At 42.0% G+C, this 23,604-nt stretch overlaps 1 protein-coding gene and 1 non-coding gene across 5 annotated transcripts in view; both read right to left on the bottom strand.

The window, feature by feature from the left end:
- Window positions 1-23,604, bottom strand: part of PLEKHG7 (pleckstrin homology and RhoGEF domain containing G7) — an 82,876-nt gene that overhangs the window by 32,962 nt on the left and 26,310 nt on the right. For 2 of the 4 annotated variants that reach the window (XM_015094589.4, XM_060412505.1), the window contains 5 exons: window positions 14,347-14,445; window positions 13,301-13,444; window positions 8,558-8,653; window positions 7,614-7,715; window positions 4,205-4,318 (listed from right to left, as the gene is read on the bottom strand). In XM_015094589.4, coding sequence (XP_014950075.3) covers window positions 4,205-4,318; window positions 7,614-7,715; window positions 8,558-8,653; window positions 13,301-13,444; window positions 14,347-14,445 — 555 coding nt within the window. The remainder of the gene's footprint in view (window positions 1-4,204; window positions 4,319-7,613; window positions 7,716-8,557; window positions 8,654-13,300; window positions 13,445-14,346; window positions 14,446-23,604) is intronic. The other 2 variants (XM_015094590.4, XM_060412506.1) reach the window with 1 other exon arrangement.
- LOC114114195 (U6 spliceosomal RNA) lies at window positions 8,196-8,299 on the bottom strand. Its single transcript, XR_003589031.1, has one exon. It is a non-coding gene; the product is annotated as a U6 spliceosomal RNA (small nuclear RNA).

Raw genomic sequence — 23,604 nt, 5'->3', positions numbered from 1 at the left:
ATCTTACAAAGGTCACATAACCTCTCTGAGTCTCAGGGGCATGTGGAGACACAATGTAATCAACTTCATAGATTTGTGGTAAGATTTAAAAGGATGTTTGAGAAAGTGCTTGGCAAAGCATGATGCTTATAAAAGTATTACATGTTATCAGTACAACAGTGCATCCTCCATTCTTTTTCCTAAATATGTTTTGATTATATATATATATCTCATACATGTAAACTTCTGTGTCACAATTGTTAAGGGATTTTCCAGTTATTTGAAAATGGTGTCTGAACCTTGTGCTAGCTTGGGAGGGAGAGGAATGAACCTGGATTCTCCCCAAACTGGGGAGGAGTCTGGAAGACTCTGCCAAGGAGTCTCATCCAACAGCTTCCAGGGACAAGGTTTGCAACAAGATTATTCATGAAATCTAATGGAGCTTTCATGCTTTGGTTTGAGTAGCAAAGGAAACACTGAAAGGCTAAAGCTACTAAAATAGGGCCATGGCTCTTCCCAACATCATTCACGTCACACCCAGGTTTCCTGGCACATTCTGGCCATGGCAAAGATGCTCTGATTCACAGCTTAAAGTTATTGGGAGCTCTGTGTGGTGGCTGTTCCTCCTACGGCTCTGAGGTGACGCTCTGGTAGGTGCTTCTTGCAGCTGCATGGGTTTCGAGAAAGGCAAGGACCATTTTCTTGGGTCATAAAAAGAGCTGTGGCATAATACTGAAAGGTACATTTCAGACTAAAGATATGTCAAAATAAAACCCTCAAAACCAGGTGGGGGCAGGGGAGTGGGTGGTGGTCAAAGGAAGTAGAGAAGTCAAGGAAACTTTTTTCCAGTTTTGCTTATTTGCAAACACTGAATGTCCTGAGCACAAATCTCCTGTTCCAAAATGGGTGAATTTAACTCAGATGACCATTATATCTACTACTGTGGGCAAGAATCCCTTAGAAGAAATGGAATAGCCATCATAGTCAACAAAAGAATCCAAAATGCAGTACCTGGATGCGATTTCAAAAATGACAGAGTGATTTCTGTTCGTTTCCAAGCCAAACCATTCAGTGTCACAGTAATCCAAGTCTATGTCCGACCAGTAATGCTGAAAAGCTGAAGCTGAACGGTTCTGTGAAGACCTACAAGACCTTCCAGAACTGACATCCAAAAGAGATGTCCTCTTCATTATAGGGGACTGAAATGCAAAAGTAGGGTCAAGAAACACCTCGAGTAACAGGCAAATTTGGCCTTGGAGTATAAAACAAAGCAGGTCAAAGGCTAACAGAGTTTTGCCAAGAGAACACACTGGTCATAGCAAACACCCTCTTCTAACAACACAAGAGAAGATTCTACACATGGACATCACCAATGGTCAGTACCAAAATCGGATTATATTCTTTGCAGCCAAAGATGGAGAAGCTCTACACGGTCAGCAAAAACAAACTAGTAGCTGACTGTGGCTCAGTTTGTGAACTCCTTACTGCCAAATTCAGACTTAAATTGAAGAAAAGTAGGGGAAACCACTTGGAGAAGGAAATGGCAACCCACTCCAGTGTTCTTGCCTGGAGAATCCCAGGGACTGGGGAGCCTGGTGGGCTGCCGTCTATGGCGTCACAGAGTCAGACATGACTAAAGCGATTTAGCAGCAGCAGGGAAAACCACTATACCATTCAGGTATGACCTAAATCAAATCCCTTACAATTATACAGCGGAAGTGACAAACAAATTCAAGTGATAAGATCTGATAGACAGAGTGCGTGAAGAACCATGGACAGAGGTTCATGACACTGTACAGGAGGCAGTGATCAAGACCATCCCCAAGGGGAAAAAAAAACGCAAAAAGGCAAAATGGTTGTCTGATGAGGTCTTACAAATAACTGAGAAAAGAAGAGAAGCTAAAGGCAAAAGAGAAAAGGAAAGATAAACCCGTTTGAATGCAGAGTTCTAAAGAATAGAAGGAGAGATAAGAAAGCCTTCTTCAGCGATCAATGCAAAGAAATAGAGGAAAACAACAGAATGGGAAAGACTAGAGATCTCTTCAAGAAAATGAGAGATACCAAGGGAACATTTCATGCAAAGATGGACTCGATAAAGGACAGAAATGGTATGGACCTAACAGAAGCAGAAGATATTAAGAAGAGGTGGCAGGAATACACAGAAGAACTGTACAAAAAAGATCTTCACGACACAGATAATCACGATGGTGTGATCACTCACCTAGAGCCAGACATCCTAGAATGCAAAGTCAAGCGGGCCTTAGGAAGCATCACTGCAAACAAAGTTAGAGGAGGTGACGGAATTCCAGTTGAGCTATTTCAAATCCTAAAAGATGATGCTGTGAAAGTGCTGCACTCAATATGCCAGCAAATTTGGAAAACTCAGCAGTGGCCACAGGACTGGAAAAGGTCCGTTTTCATTCCAATCCCAAAGAAAGACAATCCAAAGAATGCTCAAACCACCGCACAATTGCACTCATCTCACACACTAGTAAAGTAATGCTCAAAATTCTCCAAGCCAGGCTTCAACAGTACTTGAACCATGAACTTCCAGATGTTCAAGCTGGTTTTAGAAAAGGCAGAGGAACCAGAGATCAAATTGTCAACATCTGCTGGATTATCGAAAAAGTGAGAGTTCCAGAAAACCATCTCCTTCTGCTTTATTGACTATGCCAAAGCCTTTGACTGTGTGGATCACAACAAACTGTGGAAAATTCTGGAAGAGATGGGAATACCAGACCACCTGACCTGCCTCCTGAGAAATCTGTATGCAGGTCAGGAAGCAACAGTTAGAACTGGACATGGAACAGCAGAGCAGACTGGTTCCAAATTGGGAAAGGAATATGTCAAGGCTGTATATTGTCACCCTGCTTATTTAACTTATATTTAGAGTACATCATGAGAAATGCTGGGCTGGAAGAAGCACAAGCTGGAATGAAGACTGCCAGGAGAAATATCACGAACCTCAGATATGCAGATGACACCACCCTCATGGCAGAAAGCAAAGAAGAACTAAAGAGCCTCTTGATACAAGTAAGAGGAGAGTGAAAAAATTGGCTTAAAGCTCAACATTCAGAAAACTAAGATCATGGCATTTTGTCCCATCACTTCATGGGAAACAGATGGGGAAACAGTTGAAACAGTGACAGACTTTATTTTGGGGGGCTCCAAAATCACTGCAGATGATGACTGCAGCCATAAAATTAAAAGACGCTTACTCCTTGGAAGGAAAGTTATGACCAACCTAGATAGTATATTAAAAAGCAGAGACATTACTAGGTCTGTCTAGTCAAGGCTATGGTTTTTCCAGTAGCCATGTATGGATGTGAGAGTTGGACTATAAAGAAAGCTGACTGCTGAAGAATTGATGCTTTTAAGAGTGGTGTTGGAGAAGACTCTTGAGAGTCCCTTGGACTGTAAGGAGATCCAACCAGTCCATCCTAAAGGAAATAAGTCCTGAATATTCATTGGAAGGACTGATGCTGCAGTTGAAACTCCAATACTTTGGCCACCTGATGCGAAGAACCGACTCATTGGAAAAGACCCTGATGCTGGGAGAGACTGAAGGTGGGAGGAGAGGGGGACGACAGAGGATGAGATGGTTGGATGGCACCACTGATGCGCTGAACATGAGTTTGAGTAAGCTCTGGGAGTTGGTGATGGACAGGGAAGCCCAGTGTGCTGCAGTCCAAGGGGCTGCAAAGAGTCAGACACGACTGAGTGACTGAATAATGCTTGGGAGCCACAGCCGCCATGCTGGACAACTTCAGGGGCAGCCTTTACGCTGTGGGCTATGATGTTCTCTAGGAGGCACCACTCAAGTAGAATACAATGGTGGTGGTACACCAAGCTTTTGTGCAGTAGGACCTTGCTGGGACTAAATCCTAAAAGAGCCAGACGTGTATCATAAATAAAGCCTCAATCCTTACTGTAGTTTTCTCACCAATTTTTTCTAAAAACAAACCAGTGGACAAATAAAACATTTTAAATCCCCAGTTAAAATGTCAGGAAGGACATTAGGTGATACAATGTTTCCAGATAAGCACTATTTAAAATCCTAATGCTGCAGTGGATTATGTGTTCCTAAGGAAAGCAGGTTTGTAGTTAAAATGTATGCCTGATCATTTATTTTCCTCCTGTTCCATTTAATTTGGGTCTAACAGTTCCTAGTATCTGTTATATCCAAAGAGTCTCAGGAAAAATATAAAAGAAAAAGGTACTTTACTTTTAAATAAATTCCAAAGTCATGTCTCTGCTTCAGGCTCTCAAGATAAAAGACAGCAGCCGAGTAGTTCAGGCAGTAGGTCTGGTGGCTCTGACACAGGCTACCCCGGAAATACTGCAAGGGGAGAAGGGCACGAGAGAGTGAAAGGATGCAAAAGCACAGAGAGACCTTCTCTTCACTTTTATCAGTAACCAAAGCAGGGGAAGCTGGGGACACACCATTATCAACCATGTGTGCATGGAGAGAAGCAGGTGATCGTCAAACACTATTAAACAATGGTATCCCCATAATAAACCATTAACTCCTATATTGGAAAGCTTGATGCTGGAGCCGAAGCTCCGATACTCTGGCCACCCGATGCACAGAGCCAACTCACTGGGAAAGATCCTGATGCTGGGAAAGATTGAGGGCAGGAGGAAAGGGGGTGACAGAGGATGACATGGTTGGATGGCATCACCGATTCAATACACATGAGTTTGAGCAAACTCAGAACATAGTGAAGGACAGGGAAGCCTGGTGTGCTGCAGTTCATGGGGTCGCAAAGAGTTGGACACAACTTAGTGACTGAATAACTCCTCCTCCTCAATAAATTGCCTTTTCTTGCCTGTATTTTTTAAAAAAATTCTATTTGGGACATCTTGATTTAATTTACCCTTTATTTGCACTTATGCTTTGTTGAGGCCCACACAGGTTGCATGGTACCTGGTAACAGACACTGCCTAAGCCTGTGCTCATAGTATGTGATTAAAGTAACAACATCTAACTTTTCACCAAATCTTCTGCAAAAATATCCACAAACTGAATTTCCCTGCCAGCTTCTAAAAAACAGTCAAATCTGGGGCACCTCATTAAATGTACTGTTTCACAGCAAGCATTTTATGTACTTGTTTTACCTAATCTGACACTTGCCTTTCCCTTTCTTCACTATTCTTATGTACTGTCTTAAACTTGCTGTAATGACTACACATTCTTAAGTCATATCAAATTTGTATTAGAATAAGCCAGGTGGCCAGCGTGCAAGTACACACATTTACACTACCTAGATTACCACTGAGGGCAGGCCTGGCCATGGGACTTCCTGAGGCTGATGTGTGTGAACAGATATGCCGGAAACGTGAAGAGCCAGTGAGCGTCCGGCCTCTTTTACGTCTTGCCCTGGAGGCGCGGTGGTGACATTCCAGGTGGTGGCTGCTCCTTCAGCAGGGGTCCCGGAGTGAGAACAATGAGAAAGCAGGAACACGGCGTGAGTGAGACGTGAACCAAGCCACCGAGAGCTGGAGTTTCTTTCCGTGGCACAACGAATCCAACCTGACGCAGGCCTTTTTAAATTTAGGAAAAACTTCTGCAGCCCACCTTTGCGCCTCTGTAACATGTCAGGAAGCATCCTTATATGGCTATCATTATATACTTTCAGTGAAGAGTCCATGCTTTACTAGGCTATGGTCTGAACAGCTGTGTCCCCCTCAAACTCATATGTTGAATCCTAATCCCCAAGGTGATGGTATTGGAGGGGGTGGACCCTTCCAGAGACGATGAGGTCCCAAAGGTGAAGCCTCCATGAATGAAATGAATGCCCTTACACAGGAGACTCTGGAGAGCTCTCCGGCCCTCTCCACTATGGGAAGAATACAGTGAGAAGTCTGTGATCAGAAGAGGGCCCTCACATGACCTGGCTGCCACCCTGGTATTGGATGTCCACCCTCTAGAACAGTGAGACATCGATTTCTGTTGTTTACAAGCTACCCAGTTTGTGGCACTTTGTTACACAGAGCCTGGGCAGACTAAGGCAGACTACTTACGTGTTATGATGAAAAGCTGTTATTTCTTCAGACTATTCACTAAAAACTGAATTAAAAATTATTTTTAGGGGGCCAGGTCTTGTTGCTAACATCAGCCTTCAGATGAATACTCCCAGATATGTCTGCCATAGCATCTATGTCCCAAGAGAGCCACAGCTACCCCTCGCCCTTGGAGATTCTCCAAGACCAGCAGAGGAATGATATACTTGGATCTATAATGGGTGCTGATGCTCTTTTGTGCTTCTTCCCATCACCATTAGAGGACGATGGCCAGGTTAGTCCAAGGAGGCAAGTGGAGAGAGCCTGCCAGTTGTCCTAGCCCTTGATGGAGTACAGAAATTATCAAGAAAACCAAGGGGACTTCAGACCCTGAACCAACACACATCCAATCATGCTCATTATCTAACTTACTAAGGGCTCTACCCTTTAACAAAAACAAAAAATGTGTAGCATGCAATGGTCCTAAAGAAATAATTTCTGACTCTAAAGGAATTGGGAGATCCTGAGATTTTAGCTAATTATTTCCAACACTTTATATTCTTTCTCCTGTTTTTCAAAGCTTTTCTTATTCTGATGTGCTTTCAAAATTCACTGAAGGATCTCCCCAGCTTATGCCTAGTTTTCTGCTTGTTTTGCTTTCTTAAATAGTCCTTGCTCATATCTCACTTCAAGCATCACTGCCTCAGGAAGAATTTCCTAGCTGTAGCTACCTCACCATCTGCCCCAAACTAGAAGTTTCCTTTCATAATATCTATGTATCTTTTTTTCCCCAGCACTAACCTCAATTTTACTATATAATCATTGGTGTCATTAGTCGACTAATTTCTTTCCCACTAGAATGAAAACTCTCCCAAAGTAAGGGGTGTGTCTAATTCTGCACATTATCATGTACACGTTATCAGCTCCACACGTAAGTACTTCGTAATGCACATTACTTTTTCAATTTTGATACTTGCCCTTTGCAAGAACATTAAACATAAACCTGAGTATAATGTTTACAAGTCAATGCATCTTACTCTATATTTTAAAAAATGGATTATAACAACTTAAATCTTGCTAAATGACGACAGACAGAAACAGGATTAAAAGCTCAAAGTAGGGGAGAAAGTTCAAATTATCTACTCAAGGGAAAAAATAGCATTTATCAGACCAAGGGTACAAGTCTTCCTCCTTCCTCCTCCTTTAATACACAGAAGTCTTATTAAGGGTGCTGATGGATTTGAAGGTTTACTTTATTCCTTTCAGAAAGCCTGGCACTTTTGTTAGAACGACTACTGAACCATGTAATTAGCCTGCACAAACTATTGCTGTGAATATTGCTTTAAATCGAAGTCATTTGAAAAACAGACTTGGAAATGGCTTTTCCATGCATGCAGACTTTGTATTAATAAAGCTCACACAGGAGAGATAACAATGGAAAAACAGAATCTGCAACTTATTTTTGAAAATGCTGATTGGTGGAGAAAGGGATGTTTCCCTTGTGGGAGGGTGTTGGCAGAACTTTCCCAGAAATAACAATGATGATGATGGTCGAGGAAATATAAACAATCATCCCGAGAGGCGGGTGAATTTATCACACAGAAGCTGAGATATCCCAAAGAGGATTTTACCTTTGTGAGCACGGAAATAAAATCCAACGATGGCGAAGTCTCACAAATGTCAATGTAGTCCTTGAAGATACGGAAAAGACTGTTCACAAAACCAAAGCTTGTCTAGGGCCAGGGAGAAAGGAAAACAGAGTAGGCACACTTGCAGGGCTAAGAAATAAATATCCAGTGAACTTCAAATTTTGTTCCTACAGATGATTCCTACTTCCAAGTTATCTCCCTGGCAAAATTTAAAGATTTATTTTCCTCTACTCTCTAATATATTTTCTTACAAATGAATTCCTGTAGTATCTCTCTTCCTTTTTAGAGGAAAGATAGCTTTTATTTATAATATATGTGATAAAGAACATTCATTTGAGACTAGTCATTTATGATGATGGAGCACTTAGGAATATGTTTTTCTCTTTCTTTGTATTCAACATTATTTACTGAGGAAACTCATGTACCCAACATTACTTATTCAGTCCTTCTATGCACGAGGCACTGTCTGAGGTCTTCTGGATAAAGCAGTAAACAAGATGGGTTCCCGAGTATACACTAGAAAGTATATACTTCTAGAAGGTGTTCCAGAACTTGTACTCTAGAAAAAACATGGAACATTTCCTGAATTTGTGTGTCATTCTTGGACAGAATCCATGCTAATCTTTGTCTCATTCCAATTTTAGTACATGTGCTGCTCAACTGAGTATTATGATTATTTTAAGTAACCACAGAAGAATTTTTTGAAATGTTATTGAAGACTAACTGATGGCTGCAATCTATTGGAAAGATTTCCTTCTTATTAACCTGAACTCCAGACCATAAGATTATGGAGAAGGAATATGGAAGAAACAATATTCCATACGCCAACATGGAATACAAACCACAAAAAGAGAAAAGCATAAATTTTCAAAGTCCTCTGGCGATTTATAAAACACGGCTACTGGAACCTTTCTACTTTGGCTCACCTGACTTAGCTCCTCCAGGTTTGCAAAAAGTCTCCATAAATCCACATCCAGGAGATATTCATGAGTCTGCAGATATTTTAATGTATTCATGAAAATCTTAAAGAAATAAAACACAGATCACTTTCTGCTTTTCAATTTTGATATTTGACCTTTGCAAGAACATTAGACATAAACCTCCTGAGTATAATTTTACAAAACAACTTAGGGAGCAGTATTTTCAATGGTTAGGAATTGTGCTAAACACAAATGATGGCATTTAAGCTCCACAGAACACATGGAAAACGTGCTCTTCTGTATGAAGTGGTCGTTGCTGCATGAGCCCTACCAATATTCCTGTAGAACATAATTTGTTCAAGCAGGCTTTCTCTCCTCCCAGCGCCAGAGAGATTTCCAAGGTTCTCTTCTTGCCAGCAGCATTTACTTGAGACCAAAACAACATTCATTCCCAGTTTTTATTTATTCCTTTCTCTGCAAAAGACTTAAATGTCCTTTACTTTCAGGAAATTGAAAAGGGAACTAATGAGTGAATACCTGATAACTGGTAAGATGTTTAGACTTGTATAAAGCCACTAAATATTAATGAAAACATTAAGAGAGGCTTTATGTTACTGTTACTTGACTTGATGTTTTCCTACAATAGGAAAACTATAGCAAATCAAGAAAAAACCACAATCCTCACAGATCATCTGTTCCTCATTCAATAAACTCAAGAGAGATCAATTTATTGAAGTAGGAATACTCTATCAATATGATAGCATTCAGAGGGACCAAATAAGTCAAGAATTACAGGTATGAAAAGATTGGGCTTTAGATCACCAACGTTTTCCAATTCCTATTTCGATATTACTTAATCAGTGCAGTAAACGGTTCTTGAACTTGCATCAGAATCATTTAGAGCCTTGTTAAACTAGAGATTAGTAGGCCCTACGCCAAGTCTTTCTGATTCAGTAGGTCTCTGATGAGATATGAGAATATGGATTTCTAACAAGTTCCCAAGTGATTCTGATGCTGCTGGTTCAGGGACTACACTTTGAGAACCACTGATTGAGAGCTTCCCACAATCTAGGCAGCACCAGTTGTCTGGAAGTCTGTCAGTATCCAAGCATTTAAAACATATAGCAGAAAGAAATAGAAACCATGACTTCAGATAAATTGGGAGACATTTAGAAGAAATCATCTTTGTGCTATAAGATTCTTTGCTTTAACTGTTTACCACAGCCAAGACATGGAAGCAACCTAGATGTCCATCGGCAGACGAATGGATAAGAAAGCTGTGATACATATACACAATGGAATATTACTCAGCTATTAAAAAGAATGCCTTTGAATCAGTTCTAATGAGGTGGATGAAACTGGAGCCTATTATACATAGTGAAGTAAGTCAGAAAGAAAAATACCAATACAGTATATTAATCCACATACATGGAATTTAGAAAGATGGTAACAGTGACCCTATATGCAAGACAGCAACAGAGACACAGGTGTAAAGAACAGACTCTTGGACTCTGTGGGAGAAGGCGAGGGTGGGATGATTTGAGAGAATAATACTGAAACATGTATATTATCACATGTGAAATAGATCACCAGTCCACGTTTGATGTATGAGACAGGGTGCTCAAGGCTGGTGCACTGGGATGACCCTGAGGGATGGGATGGGGAGGGAAGGTCAGGATGGGGAACACATGTACACCCATGGCTGATTCATGTTAATGTATGGCAAAACCCACCACAATATTGTAAAGCAATTAGCCTCCAATTAAAATAAATTAAAAAAATTCTTTGCTTTATAGAATTTTTTTGCTATTTAAGAAAAATATTGAGTCTTTCAGTGAATTTGAGTTACAAAATTCCAATTTACAAGCAACTTTGGGAAATTTATATTGATTGTGTAAAGGGAGGTACTTATAAACTCCAAATACCAGGGAGGGGGGTTGAAAATAAACACTAATTGAGCTTCTTTTCAACATAAAATGCTAATCTAAAAAGCTTATGTAGTTGACAGTGGGACAGGAAGTTCCGTTTTGTTTACTAGGGCAGAGGAAGGCAGTGGCGCTCATGAGGTGAGTGCTCTGCAGTGAACATCTACTGCTTCCCACTCAGCCCCAGTGCTCCCCTTTCCCTAACATTATCCCAGTTGTCACCTCAGTATCTGCCCTTCCTCACTCCTTGAATGTGATCGCCTTAAGACAATGAGCACCCTCCTTAACACGGTAGCTGGTTCAACACTGTGCATGTGACTTAAACCAGTCTAAACTGAACGAAGATCAAGACTCTGGCTATGAATGTTAAGAAATGATTTCTGCCTCTTTATCTCTCCCTCCCTCCCCTTTCCATTTCTTACTCTCTCCATAGCCTCAAGGACAACAGCCACTCTGTGACTATAACAGAAGCTGGCCATAGGATGAAGCTCAGACCATGGAAGGCAGGGATGAGAGATGAAAAGAGTCTTTGATTTTGAGCCCCTTGATAAAGCCAACCTTGTATTCTCTCTCAACTCTGGGCTTTATGGTTACATGGGTCAATAACATACAGTCTTACTTAACTAGTTTTCTGTATCCTAACTGAAACAATCTCCAAGTTTTAACTTTCTAAGTATCTTTGCTGTTTATATTCTGCTGGTAAAGTGCTTAGCAACGACTGACACAATAAACATTACTTACAGTCAATAACTATCATTTGTACAGCACTTGGGATTTCTCAAAGGAAATTAATCTGGTCATCACAGTGATCACATCTGATCGCATTGTCATCCCTCTTGTAGCTTAGAACAGGAATAACAAAAGACATGCTGAGGGATAAATCAGGTCTGCTACCCATTTTTGTAAATAAGCTATCATTTTAACACAGCCACACACATTTCTTTACAAATTATCTGTAGCTTCTTTTGTACTGCAACAGAAGAGCTGAGTAGTTGCAATAAAGACCACAAGGTTGGCAAAGCCCCAGATACTTACTATCTGGACCTTGACAGAAAGAATCTTCTGTTTTATGATATGGAAGACTAGACTTTCTTAAGTGCACAAGGCAAGTCAGAGGCAGATCTACGACTTGAACTCATGTCTCCCAACATAGTGCCTTTTCCTGGGTATGAGAGATGCCAGGATTTAAAAGTGCTTATGGGCAGAGGCTGGGGGAAATATCAATAACCTCAGATATGCAGATGACACCACCCTTATGGCAGAAAGTGAAGAGGAACTCAAAAGCCTCTTGATGAAAGTGAAAGAGGAGAGTGAAAAAGTTGGCTTAAAGCTCAAATTCAGAAAACTAAGATCATGGCATCTGGCCCCATCACGTCATGGGAAATAGATGGGGAAACAGTAGAAACGGTGTCAGACTTTATTTTGGGGGGGCTCCAAAATCACTGCAGATGGTGATTGCAGCCATGAAATTAAAAGATGCTTACTCCTTGGAAGGAAAGTTATGACCAACCTAGGTAGAATATTGAAAAGCAGAAACATTACTTTGCCAACAAAGTCCGTCTAGTCAAGGCTATGGTTTTTCCAGTGGTTATGTATGGATGTGAGAGTTGGACTGTGAAGAAAGCTGAGAGCCGAAGAATTGATGCTTTTGAACTGTGGTGTTGGAGAAGACTCTTGAGAGTCTCTTGGACTGCAAGGAGATCCAACCAGTCCATTCTAGGGCTGGTGCTTGGGGCTGGTGCACTGGGATAACCCAGAGAGATGGTATGGGGAGGGAGGTGGGAGAGGGGTTCAGGATTGGGAACTTATGTATACCTGTGGTGGATTCATGTTGATGTATGGCAAAACCAATACAGTATTGTAAAATAAAGTAAAAGAAAAAAATAATAATAAAGGAGATCAGCCCTGGGTGTTCTTTTGGAAGGAATGATGCTAAAGCTCAAACTCTAGTACTTTGGCCACCTCATGCGAAGAACTGACTCATTGGAAAAGACTCTGATGCTGGGAGGGACTGGGGGCAGGAGGAGAAGGGGACGACAGAGGATGAGATGGTTGGATGGCATCTGGACTCGATGGAGGTGAGTTTGAACTCCAGGAGATGGTGATGGACAGGGAGGCCTGGCGTGCTGTGATTCACGGGGTCACAAAGAGTCGGACACGACTGAGCGACTGAACTGAACTGAACTGAACTGATGGGCAGGGGCAACCTTGGGAGCCATGTGGTCCATCCTCCCCTGTGGTCTTAGAAGGCACTTTCTCCCTTCCTATCCCTTGCCCTGTGGTTCTTCTACAAGGAGCCTCCCCAGATCAGGACCAGTACACTGTACAACTTCAGGGGCGCCATTTTCATGACAGACACCATGAACACACTGTGTAATCCAAGCCCCTTGTGTTACATATGGACGGTTGTCCTGGAAATCTATGACCGTGGCTCCATAGCTGACAAAACGCCTGGCACTGATCATAAGGGAGTAAGAGAGCCCGAAGAGCAAGCTGACCAGAGATGGAATGGCTGCCTTGAGGGTGGCTGTGAGCCTCCTGACTTGATGAGTGTGTAAACACAGGGTGCGAATCAGGCAGAGGAGATTCAGACAGCACATGGGCAGCTGGACTAGTTTACTGAGAAGGTCTCACCCAATCCTCCGAGTCTATGTTTAAGAAAAGAATGAAGAGAACCCAAGTTGCAGATAACCAGAGATAAATAAAATTTCCTTAAGATCCCCTGAAAGAGGGGAGCCACCCACCTTTCTTCAGCATGGAAAAAAGGAACAAGTCCCCAAAGAACCAATGTTTTCCATCTAACAAAAATTAAAGCCAGCATTACCATCTTAAGAACTAATAAATGGTCCAAAAAATAAGTGCATTCACTCGTGAAGAGTTCCCACACAGCCTCTTGCTGCTTTCTCAAGTCTGATTGATTAGCAGGAAGTTTCTGATGCATTTCCATGACTTCACTCCAGGTCTTATCCTGCATGTGGGAGGAAAAAGAGAGAACAAACGTTTCCACCTTGATGGGCTGACCTATTGTCCGTTCTTGGACTTGTAGTGCAGCAGAAACAAGCAATCTCCCAAATCATGATCTCCCATTGCAAGCCCCAGGCGCCCCTCTGGATGAAAGTGAAAAAGTGAAAGTGTTAGTTGCTCAGTCCTGTCTGACCTTTTGGGATCCATGGACTGCAGTCTACCAGGTTCCTAGGACCATGGAATTCTCCAATTGGAGTGGGCAGACATTCCCTTCCTCAGGTGATCTTTTCAACTCAGGAATTGATCTTCCTGACCTAGGGATTGAACCCGGGTCTCCTGCATTGCAGGCAGATTTTTTACTGTCTGAGTCATCAGGAAGCCCATCCCTCTGGGCAGAGTTACCCAAACCACAGTCCTCTCTGCACGAGTTTGGGATATCAATTCCTCCCATGCATGGGATGGACATGTTATTTACAGTTTAAAAAGAATCCCAAACCCAGAACTGGGAAATCTGATCCAGGTTCCACTAGTAACACTTGCTGAAATTAACTACCGAAGAATCATGAAATGAGAGTTTAAAGAGACCATCAGAAATTGTCTTATAAAAACCAGCTTATTTTTCAAATGAGGAAATGAAGGCCCAGTGAGGGGAAGAATTGTAACAACTATTAACATTTGTGTAGGACTTCTTGGTCTACAAAGTACTCTCATATCCATTACTTTATTTAAGATAAAATGACTTCCCCGAGGTTTCAATGTGCTTTAGAGAGAGCAGACCTCCTTCTACCCCAGTCCGGGCTTCTCTCCTGTACTTTGCTATTATTATGAACAATGCAATAATCTGATATCTTATAATACTGACAAAAACAAAAAAAGAAGCCACACAGAAAGCAAATCAGGAGATACCTTCAGGGTGTGGAACTCATAGTCCCTGAAGTCTGTAATCTTCAAAGAGGACAGGCAGTCTTCCAGATCAGATATATGTTTGTTCTTGTCTTTGCCCTGCTAAGAGATTGTAAGAACAGGATTTTCATATTTGAATTCTTTTAGTGATACACCTCTGATAGCCTCAGCATCTTTGTTTCACGGTCCCACATGCAGGAGATCAGGCTGCGCAATTTGTCTATGAACCACTAACAGGTGAAAAGCCATTTCTGAGCCAGAGTCTGACCCACAGGAGTTCAGAATATCAGACATGGAGGAGAAAGGCTGGTGAACATGGCTGATCCAAACCTCTCATTTTACTAATTAAGAAAAAAAAGCTGGCGCCATAAAAGCAGAACTGCCACATAGCAATTAGATGGATTTCTGTGTAGTGTGCACCCTGCAAAAGTTAGTCCTTCAGAATCGAACTTTTCTGATGGACTTTACCATCAGAAGGGGCCTTGGAGATCTTAGCTCAACCCCTCATTTAGCAGATGACTAAATAAAGTCCAGAGTATTAAAGGAACTTCCCAGGATAGTAATTCTCAGCTGGAGAATACCAGGATATGCTAGAAACTCTAGTTTCTTTAGATTGGAACACCTACTTATTTTTGTTATAATTTTTATTTTAAATAATATTAGTTAAAAGAATCAGGTTCAAAGGTAATATGTGTTTGTTGCAGAAAACCTGAGAAACAAAAACACAAAGAAAAGCAAAGTTACCTGTAGTCTCCACTGGCTCCCCCCACCCCCAGGTAATTATTGAAAACACTTTTCTTATTGTATTTATAATTAATTTTTAATGGTATCACATTCATCTATCCTTTTGAAACTTACTGTATTGTGACTTTTTAATTTTTCTGACTCATTCACTATTCTCTTGCAACATCATGAATTACTCATTTTAAGAGTTCATTTTAGCAACTACACCAGGAAGAAGCTATCAAATAACAATGTGAGGCTCTCTAAAGTCAACTTGGCTGCCTAGATAAATGTTTATCACAAACAACATTTTAACTTACTGTATTGCATCAGGGTGCATGATGCTGGCGTGGATCTAAGCAGTTTGGCGGACATCATTCAACTTTAGGTAAAGGAGCCAGAGAAGGAAGGCTTATCTGCTATTGTGGGGATGTAGCTCCCTGTGTGTCAGAAAGATAACCCTGTAATAATTTCAGAAAGTGCTAAAGGACCATGGCTGAATCTCTGCTAAGGTTACCGCACCAAAACAAGAAACTTATTAGAGACTTATTAACTTCATAGTAGCAGAGAAATCTTGGAGCTGGTTGGGGACCTCCTACAGCAATTGGGACATGTGCCTTTTGTTGATGTCTGAAACCATAGTGACTGCATGTTGTGTAAATTAAAAATCAGCAGTCAGTTGGGAAATAAGGAAGCTGAGGCAATGGAAGACGCATCAGACATGGGGCGCCAGCCGTCTACCTTGAAGAACACTCACTGTGGCTTTCCAAGGATCTGCCCAACCTCCTGACCAAAGTGCTTGGTGGATATGATAGTGAGAAGGGAAGAGACAGTCCTCTCAAAGGAAACATTAACTATTTAGAGTTACTGACCCACTGCTGGAAGCTGTGCTCCTTCCACTATGATGTCGCTGGCTTCTGGTGGAGAGGCAACGAGATGTCAAAGGGATTTGAGAGAATATAGAAGATAAAGAAAATAAGTCAAGGCTAATCCTCAGGGCTCGAATTTAATAACTAAGAGGTGGGAGGACTTTCAAGATGGTGGAGGAATAAGACAGGAAGATCAACTTCCTCCCCACAAATACATCAAAAATACATCTGCATGCAGATGAACTCACACAGAATACATTCTGAATGCTGGCAGGAGATCCCTGACTTCCAAAAAGGCAAGCCAATCTTCTCAGAATGAGGCAGGGCAAAAGATAAAGATTTAAAAAAAAAAAAAAAAAAAGGGATTTCGGGACAGGGACCAGCATCCTGGGGAGGGAGCTGTGAAGGAGGAAAAGTTCCAACACATTCAGAAACCCCCTCATGGGTGAGGACAAGGGGGAGTTTTGGAACCTCAGAGGGGAATAAAGCCACAGGTGCTCAGAAGGCAAAGCAGAGAGAATTCACCAGAGTTCGTTACCAAATAGCACTTCCCAGCTGAGGAGTGGCTTGCACTCATGCCCACTGCTGCTAGTGGGGGCTGGGTGCTCAGGCTTCAGGAGCAGGACCCCAGGAAGAGCACCAGTGTTGACTGCTCTGAAGATATTCTGAGAAGGCCAGTATGACACAGCTGAGGCAGTCCAGGTAAAAGACTGGGACTCTCAGAGAGGCAAGAGATCATGGCGGCAGGGAGCCTCTAACTCCGTGTGCTGGTGGACTGCAGGAACCCACCTTCAAAACTGATACAGGCGGGATGAGCAAAGCCATGAGATGCCCAACCCCTGAGGGAGATACACACAGAAGAACTGTGCAAAAAAGGTCTTAATGACCCAGATAACCATGATGGTGTAATCACTTCCCTACAGCCAGATATCCTAGAGTGTGAAGTCAAATGGGCCTTAGGAAGCATTACTACGAACGAAGACAGTGGAGGTGATGGAATTTCAACCGGGCTGTTTCAAATCCTAAAAGATGATGCTGTTAAAGTGCTGTGCTCAGTATGCCACAAATTTGGGAAACTCAGCAATGGCCAAAGGACTGGAAAAGGTCACTCTTCATTCCAATCCCAAAGAAGGGCAACGCCAAAGAATGTTCAAACTACCATACAATTGCACTCATTTCACTTGCTAGCAAAGTAATGCTCAAAATCCTTCAGGCTAGACTTCAACAATACATGAACCAAGACCTTCCTGAAGTACAACCTGGATTTATAAAAGGCATAAGAATCAGAGATCAATTTACCAACATTTGTTGGATCGTAGAAAAAGCAAAGGAATTCCCCCCCCCCCAAAATCTACTTCCGCTTCATTGACGATGCTACAGCCTTTGCTTGTGTAGATTACAACAAACCATGGAAAAGTCTTAGAGATGGAAATAGCAGACCATCTAATCTGCCTCCTGAGAAAGTTGTATGCAGGACAGGAAGCAACAGTTAGAATTGGACATGGTTATTTAGCTTATACGCAGAGTACATCATGCAAAATGCCAGGCTGGATGAAGCTCAAACTGGTATAAAGACTGCTGGGAGAAATATCAACAACTTCAGATATGCAGATGATACCACTCTAACGGCAGAAACTGAAGAGGAACTCAAGAACCTCTTGATGAGGGTGAAAGAGGAGAGTGAAAAACTGGCTTGAAATTTAACATTCAAAAAAACTAAGATAATGGCATCCAGTCCCATCACTTCATGGCAAATAGATGAGGAAACAATGGAAACAGAGACAGACAGGGCTTGGGCTCCAAAATTATTGCAGATGGTGACTGCAACCATGAAATTAAAACATGGTTGCTCCTTGGAAGAAAAGCTATGACAAATCTAGACAGCATATTCAAATGCAGAGACATCACTTGGCCGACACAAGTCCATATGGTCAAAGCTATGGTTTTTCTAGTACTCACATATGGATGTGAGAGTTGGACCATAAAGAAGGCTGAGCACCCAAGAACTGATGCTTTCGAATTGTGGTGCTGGAGAAGACACTTGAGAGTCCCTTGGACAGCAAGGAGATCCAACCAGTTAATCCTACAGAAAACCAACCCTGAATATTCATTGGAAGGACTGATGCTGAAGCTCCAATACTTTGGCTACTTGATGCGGAAAGCCATCTCAATGGAAAAGACCCTTTGCTGGGAAAGATTGAGGCCAAGAGGAGAAGGGGGTGACAGAGGATGAGATGGTTAGATGGCATTACCGACTCAAGGAACATGAGTTTGAGCAAACTATGGGAGACAGTGAAGGACAGGAAAGCTTTGTGTGCTGCAGTTAATGGGGTGGCAAAGAGTCGGACACAACTTAGTGACTGAACAAGAGGTAGATATGCCTGGCCAAAGCCACCACCTACGCCAGTGAGCACCAGCAGCAGAACTAGATGCAACTGCAGTTTATGATCCCAGAGTGGGGAAGGCAAGCCAATGGCCACTGCCAAAGCCAAGAAGGTGGCCTGAGGCAGGGGACAAAATACAGCTGCTGCGGTCCCAACGCTAGAGATAGCAGCTGTCATCAGGCTGTGAGCCTGCACAGGTTACAACCCATACCTTCCTGGGAGCCTATGCAACTGAGCTCTGCGGAGAGACACAAGACCCGGGGCCAATCCCTCTGCGAGAGGGCACGGCCCACCTCAGACTGTGGAAACTTCCCACAGGCTGCCGTAGGCACTCCCTGTCTGAGGCTTCCAAAGGCCTTCTTCTTCCCAGCCCGACTGAGCAAGTGAGTCTTAATGAGCTGCTACTTCTGTCCCCTCTGGTCTAGGTGGGGAAGACACTTGAGGGTGGCCTACAAACAGGTGGGCCCCAAACCAAAGTGGAGTACCAAGGGCTGTGTGAATAAAAAGGAGGAGGGGGATTCCCTGCTGTAGCCATAGGTGCAGGAGATTAAATCTCTGCAATTAGCTTGAGACTCTGGACTTTGGGGGCAACTGTGGATTTGGGGAGCAAGTACAGGGGAGAATAAGGCCAGATCTGAATCTGAGCTGACCTCACAGCATCCACAGCAGGTTCAGAGACTTTCCTAAAAATACTGGAGGACTTTCTGAGTAGGCAGATTGTCTGGTAAACACTGTGTGGAGAGGACAATGGAGGGCTCAGGAGGACATTCTTCCTATACCACTCTCTCCTTTTGTAATGTTGTTCTTTATTATTGCTTTAATTTTTACTTTTTAACTTACTTTTTCCTTTTTAAAAAGCATCTTATTTTTAAATAAACTTACTTTACTTTTCCCCTATTTTTACAGGACTCTTTAGTTATACTGCATTTCCCCCATATTTTTGGTTTTGTCTTTTTGCTAGTCTAGTTTTTAGTATTCATTTTCATTTATAGATTTCTTTATTGGCTTGACTGCTCTCTTTGTTTTTGATTCCTGCTTTTATTCTTTTTTCTCTATTTTCTCTCTTCTCTTTATAAGTCTGTGAGTTTCTTTGGGTGTTCTTGATTGACGAGTGCTGCTTTCACCAACTGTCTTGGAGTTTTGTCTTCTGTGTGGCCTGTGAAGTCTTGGTGCTACAGTAAGGGGTCATGCTTGAATCTCCAAGTTGGAAGACCCGAGTCCAGGACTTTGGGCCACCAGAGAATCCCCAACTCTATGAGACATTATTTGGCAAGAATTCTCCCAAAGGCCTTTATCTCAACACTAAGACCAGGTCCCACCCAAAAGCCAGTAAGCTTCAGTGCCAGATGCCTCAAGCCAACCCTTCAGCAAAACAGGAACATAACCCTGCCCGTTAGCAGACAGGCTGCCAAAAGCCACACCAAGCCCAGAGACACCCCAAACACACTGCTGGGCAAAACACTGCCCTTCAGAGACAAGATTCAGTTCCATCCACCAGATCACAGGTACAAGTCCCCTCAATCAGGAAACCTTCACAAGGCCCTGGTCCAATGCCACCCACTGGGGGCAGGTTCCACAAATAGGAACTGTGACCTTCCAGCCTGCAGAAAGGAGACTCCAAACACAGCAAACTACACAAAATAAAAAGACAGAGAAAGATGCAGCAGATGAAGGAACATGGTAAAAACCCACAAGACCAAACAAATGAAGAGGAAACAGGCAGTCTACCTGAAAAAGAATTCAGAGTAATGATAGTAAAGATGACCCCAAATCTTGAAAATAAAATGGAGGCACAGATAAAGGGAATGAAGGCACAGATCAAGAAGATATAAGAAATGTTTAACAAGGACTTCCAATGAGAAGAACAACAAGAAAGTCTTCTTAAGGGAACAATGCAAAGAAAGAGGGGAAAACAATAGAATGGGAAAGACTAGAGATCTCCTCAAGAAATTAGAGATACCAAGGGAACATTTCATGCAAAGATGGGCACAATAAAGGATAGAAACGGGATGGAACTAACAGAAGCAGAAGATATTAAGAAGGGCCAAGAATACACAGAAGAACCATACAAAAAAGGTCTTAATGATCCAGATAACCATGACGGTGTGGTCACTCACTTAGAGCCGGACAATCCTAGAGTGTGAAGTGAAGTAGGCTTTAGGAAGCTTTACTAGAAACAAAACTAGTGGAGGTAACTGAATTCCAGCTGAGTTATTTCAAATGCTAAAAGATGATGCTATTAAAGTGCCACACTCAATACGCCAGCAAATTTGGAAAACTCAGCAGTGGCCATAGGGCTGGAAAAGGTCAGTGTTCATTCCAATTCCAAAGAAGGACAATGTCAAAGAACGTTCAAACTACTGCACAATTGTGCTTATTTACTATTGTGCTAGTAAGGTACTGCTCAAAATCCTTCAAGCTAGGCTTCAATAGTATGTGAACTGAGAACTTCCAGATACACAGGCTGGATTTAGAAAAGGCATAAGAATCAGGTATCAAATTGCCAACATCCACTGGACTATAGAAAAAGCAAGGGACTTTCAGAAAAACATATACTTCTGCTTTATTAACTATCATAGCCTTTGACTGTGTGGATCACAACAAACTGTGGAAATTCTTCAAAAGATCAGACTACCAGACCACCTGACCTGCCACCTGAGAAATCTGTATGCAGGTCAAGAAGCAACAATTAGAACTGGACATGGAACAACAGACTGGTTCCAAATTGGGAAAGGAGTACATCAAGGGTGTATACTGTCACCCTGCTTATTTAACTTATATGCAGAGTACATCATGCAAAATGCCAAGCTGGATGAAGCTCAAGTTGGAACCAAGATTGCTGGGAGAAATATCAACAACCTCAGATATGCAGATGATACTACCCTAATGAGTAAAAAGAGAAGAGGAACTCAAGAACCCCTTGATGAAAGTGAAAGAGGAGAGTGAAAAAGCTGGCTTAAAACTCAACTTTCAAAAAACTAAGATCATGGCATCCTGTCCCATCACTTCATGGCAAATACATGGGGAAACAATCAAAGCAGTGACAGACTTCATTTTCTTGGGCTCCAAAATCTCTGTGGATGGTGACTGCAACCATGAAATTAAAAGATGTTTGCTCCTTGGAAGGAAAGCTATGACAAACCTAGACAGCATATTAAAAACCCAAGACATTACTTTTCCAACAAAGATTGGTATGGTCAAAGCTATGGTTTTTCCAATAGTCATGTATGGATGTGAGAGCTGGACCATAAAGAAGGCTGAGTGATGAAGAATTGATGCTTTTGTATTGTGGTGTTGCAGAAGACTCTTCAGAGCCCCTTAGACTGCAAGGAGATCCAACCAGTCCATGATAAAGGAACTCAGTCCTGAATGTTCTTGGAAGGACTAATGCTGAAGCTGAAGTTCCAATACTTTGCCACCTGATGGGAAGAGCTGACTCATTAGAAAAGACCCTGATGCTGGCAAAGATTGAAGGCAGGAGGAGAAGGGAACAACAGAGGATGAGATGGGTGGATGACACCACTGACTCAAGGGACACTGAGTTTAAGCAAGCTCTGGGAGATGGTGGAAGACAGGGAAGCCTGGCCTGCTGCAGTCCATGGGGTCACAGAGAGTCAGACAAGACTGAGCAAATGAACAACAACAGAAGGAAAAGAGGAAAACAAAGGGTCTGAGAAAATATTTGAGGAGACTATAGTTGAAAACTGCCCTAACACGGGAAAGGAAGTAGCCACCCAAGTCCAGTAAATCCAGAGAGTCCCATACAGAATGAACTCAAATAGAACTATGCTCAGACATATTTGGCTACCTCATGTGAAGAGTTGATTCACTGGAAAAGACCCTGATGCTGGGAGGGACTGGGGGCAGGAGGAGAAGGGGATGACAGAGGATGAGATGGCTGGATGGCATCACGGACTTGATGGACATGAGTTTGGGTAGACTCCAGGAGCTGGTGATGGACAGGGAGGTCTGGCGTGCTGCAGTTCATGGGGTTGCAAAGAGTCGGACACGACTGAGTGACTGAACTGAACTGAAGACATATTAATCAAACTAATGATAGTTAATACAAAAAATATTAAAAGCAGCAAGGCAAAAGCAAAACATAACATAAAAGGGGATCCCCATAAGGCTAACAGCTGATCTTGCAACAGAAATTCTGCAGGTCGTAAGGGAATGACAGGATATACTGGAAAATGATGAAAGGAAAAAACTTAACAACCAAGATTACTGTATCCAGGAAGGATCTCATTCAGTTTTAAAGAAAAAATCAAAAGCTTTATAGATAAGCAAAAATTAAGAGAATTCAGCACCACCAAATTAGCTTTACAAGAAATCTTAAAGGAGCTTCTCTAGACAGGAAACACAAGAGAAGCAAAAAGTCTATAAAAACAAACCCAAAACAGAAAAGTAAAAGGTAATAGGATCATACATATCAATAATTACCTTAAATGAAAACGGACTACATGCTTCAAACCAAAAGATACAGACTGGCTGAACGGATACAAAAACTAGACCCCTATATATTCTGTCTACAAGGGACACACTTTAGACCTAGGGACATGTACAGACTGAAAGTGAGGGACTGGAAAAAGGTATTCCATGCAAAGAGAAATTGAAAGAAAGAGGGAGTAGCAATACTCATATCAGAAATAGACTTCAAAACAAAGACCATTACAAGAGATAAGAAGGATACTACATAATGATCAAGGGATCAACTGAATAAGACATAAAAATTATAAATACATATGCACCCAACATAGGAGTACCTCAATACATAAGGCAAATGCTAACAATTATTAAAGGGGAAATCGACAGTAACACAATAATAGTGGGGGACTTTAACACCCCACTCACACCAAATGAACAGATCATCCAGAGAGAAAATTAATAAGGAAACACAAGCTATAAATGATATATTGGACCAGTTGAACCTAATTGCTATCTATAGGGCATTTCAATCCAAAACAGTAAATTTCACTTTTTTCCCAAGTGCACATGGAACATTCTCCAGGATAGATCACATCTTGGGTCATAAATAAAGCCTTGGTAAATTAAAAAAAAAAACTGGAATCATTTCAAGCATCTTTTCTGACCACAATGCTGTGAGGCTGTGTTTAACAACTACAGGGGGGGAAAACAAACAAACTAAAAAACACAAACACATGGAAGCTAAACAATACACTTTTGAATAACAAAGAGGTCACTGAAGAAATCAAAGAGGAATGACAAAGGGAAAGCATGACAGCTCAAAACCTATGGGTTGCAGTAAAAGCAGTGCTGAGTGG

This window comes from Ovis aries, chromosome 3 (genome assembly GCF_016772045.2).
Source record: "Ovis aries strain OAR_USU_Benz2616 breed Rambouillet chromosome 3, ARS-UI_Ramb_v3.0, whole genome shotgun sequence".
Taxonomy (NCBI): Eukaryota; Metazoa; Chordata; class Mammalia; order Artiodactyla; family Bovidae; genus Ovis; species Ovis aries.
This window is presented reverse-complemented; position numbering and strand designations above follow the sequence as displayed.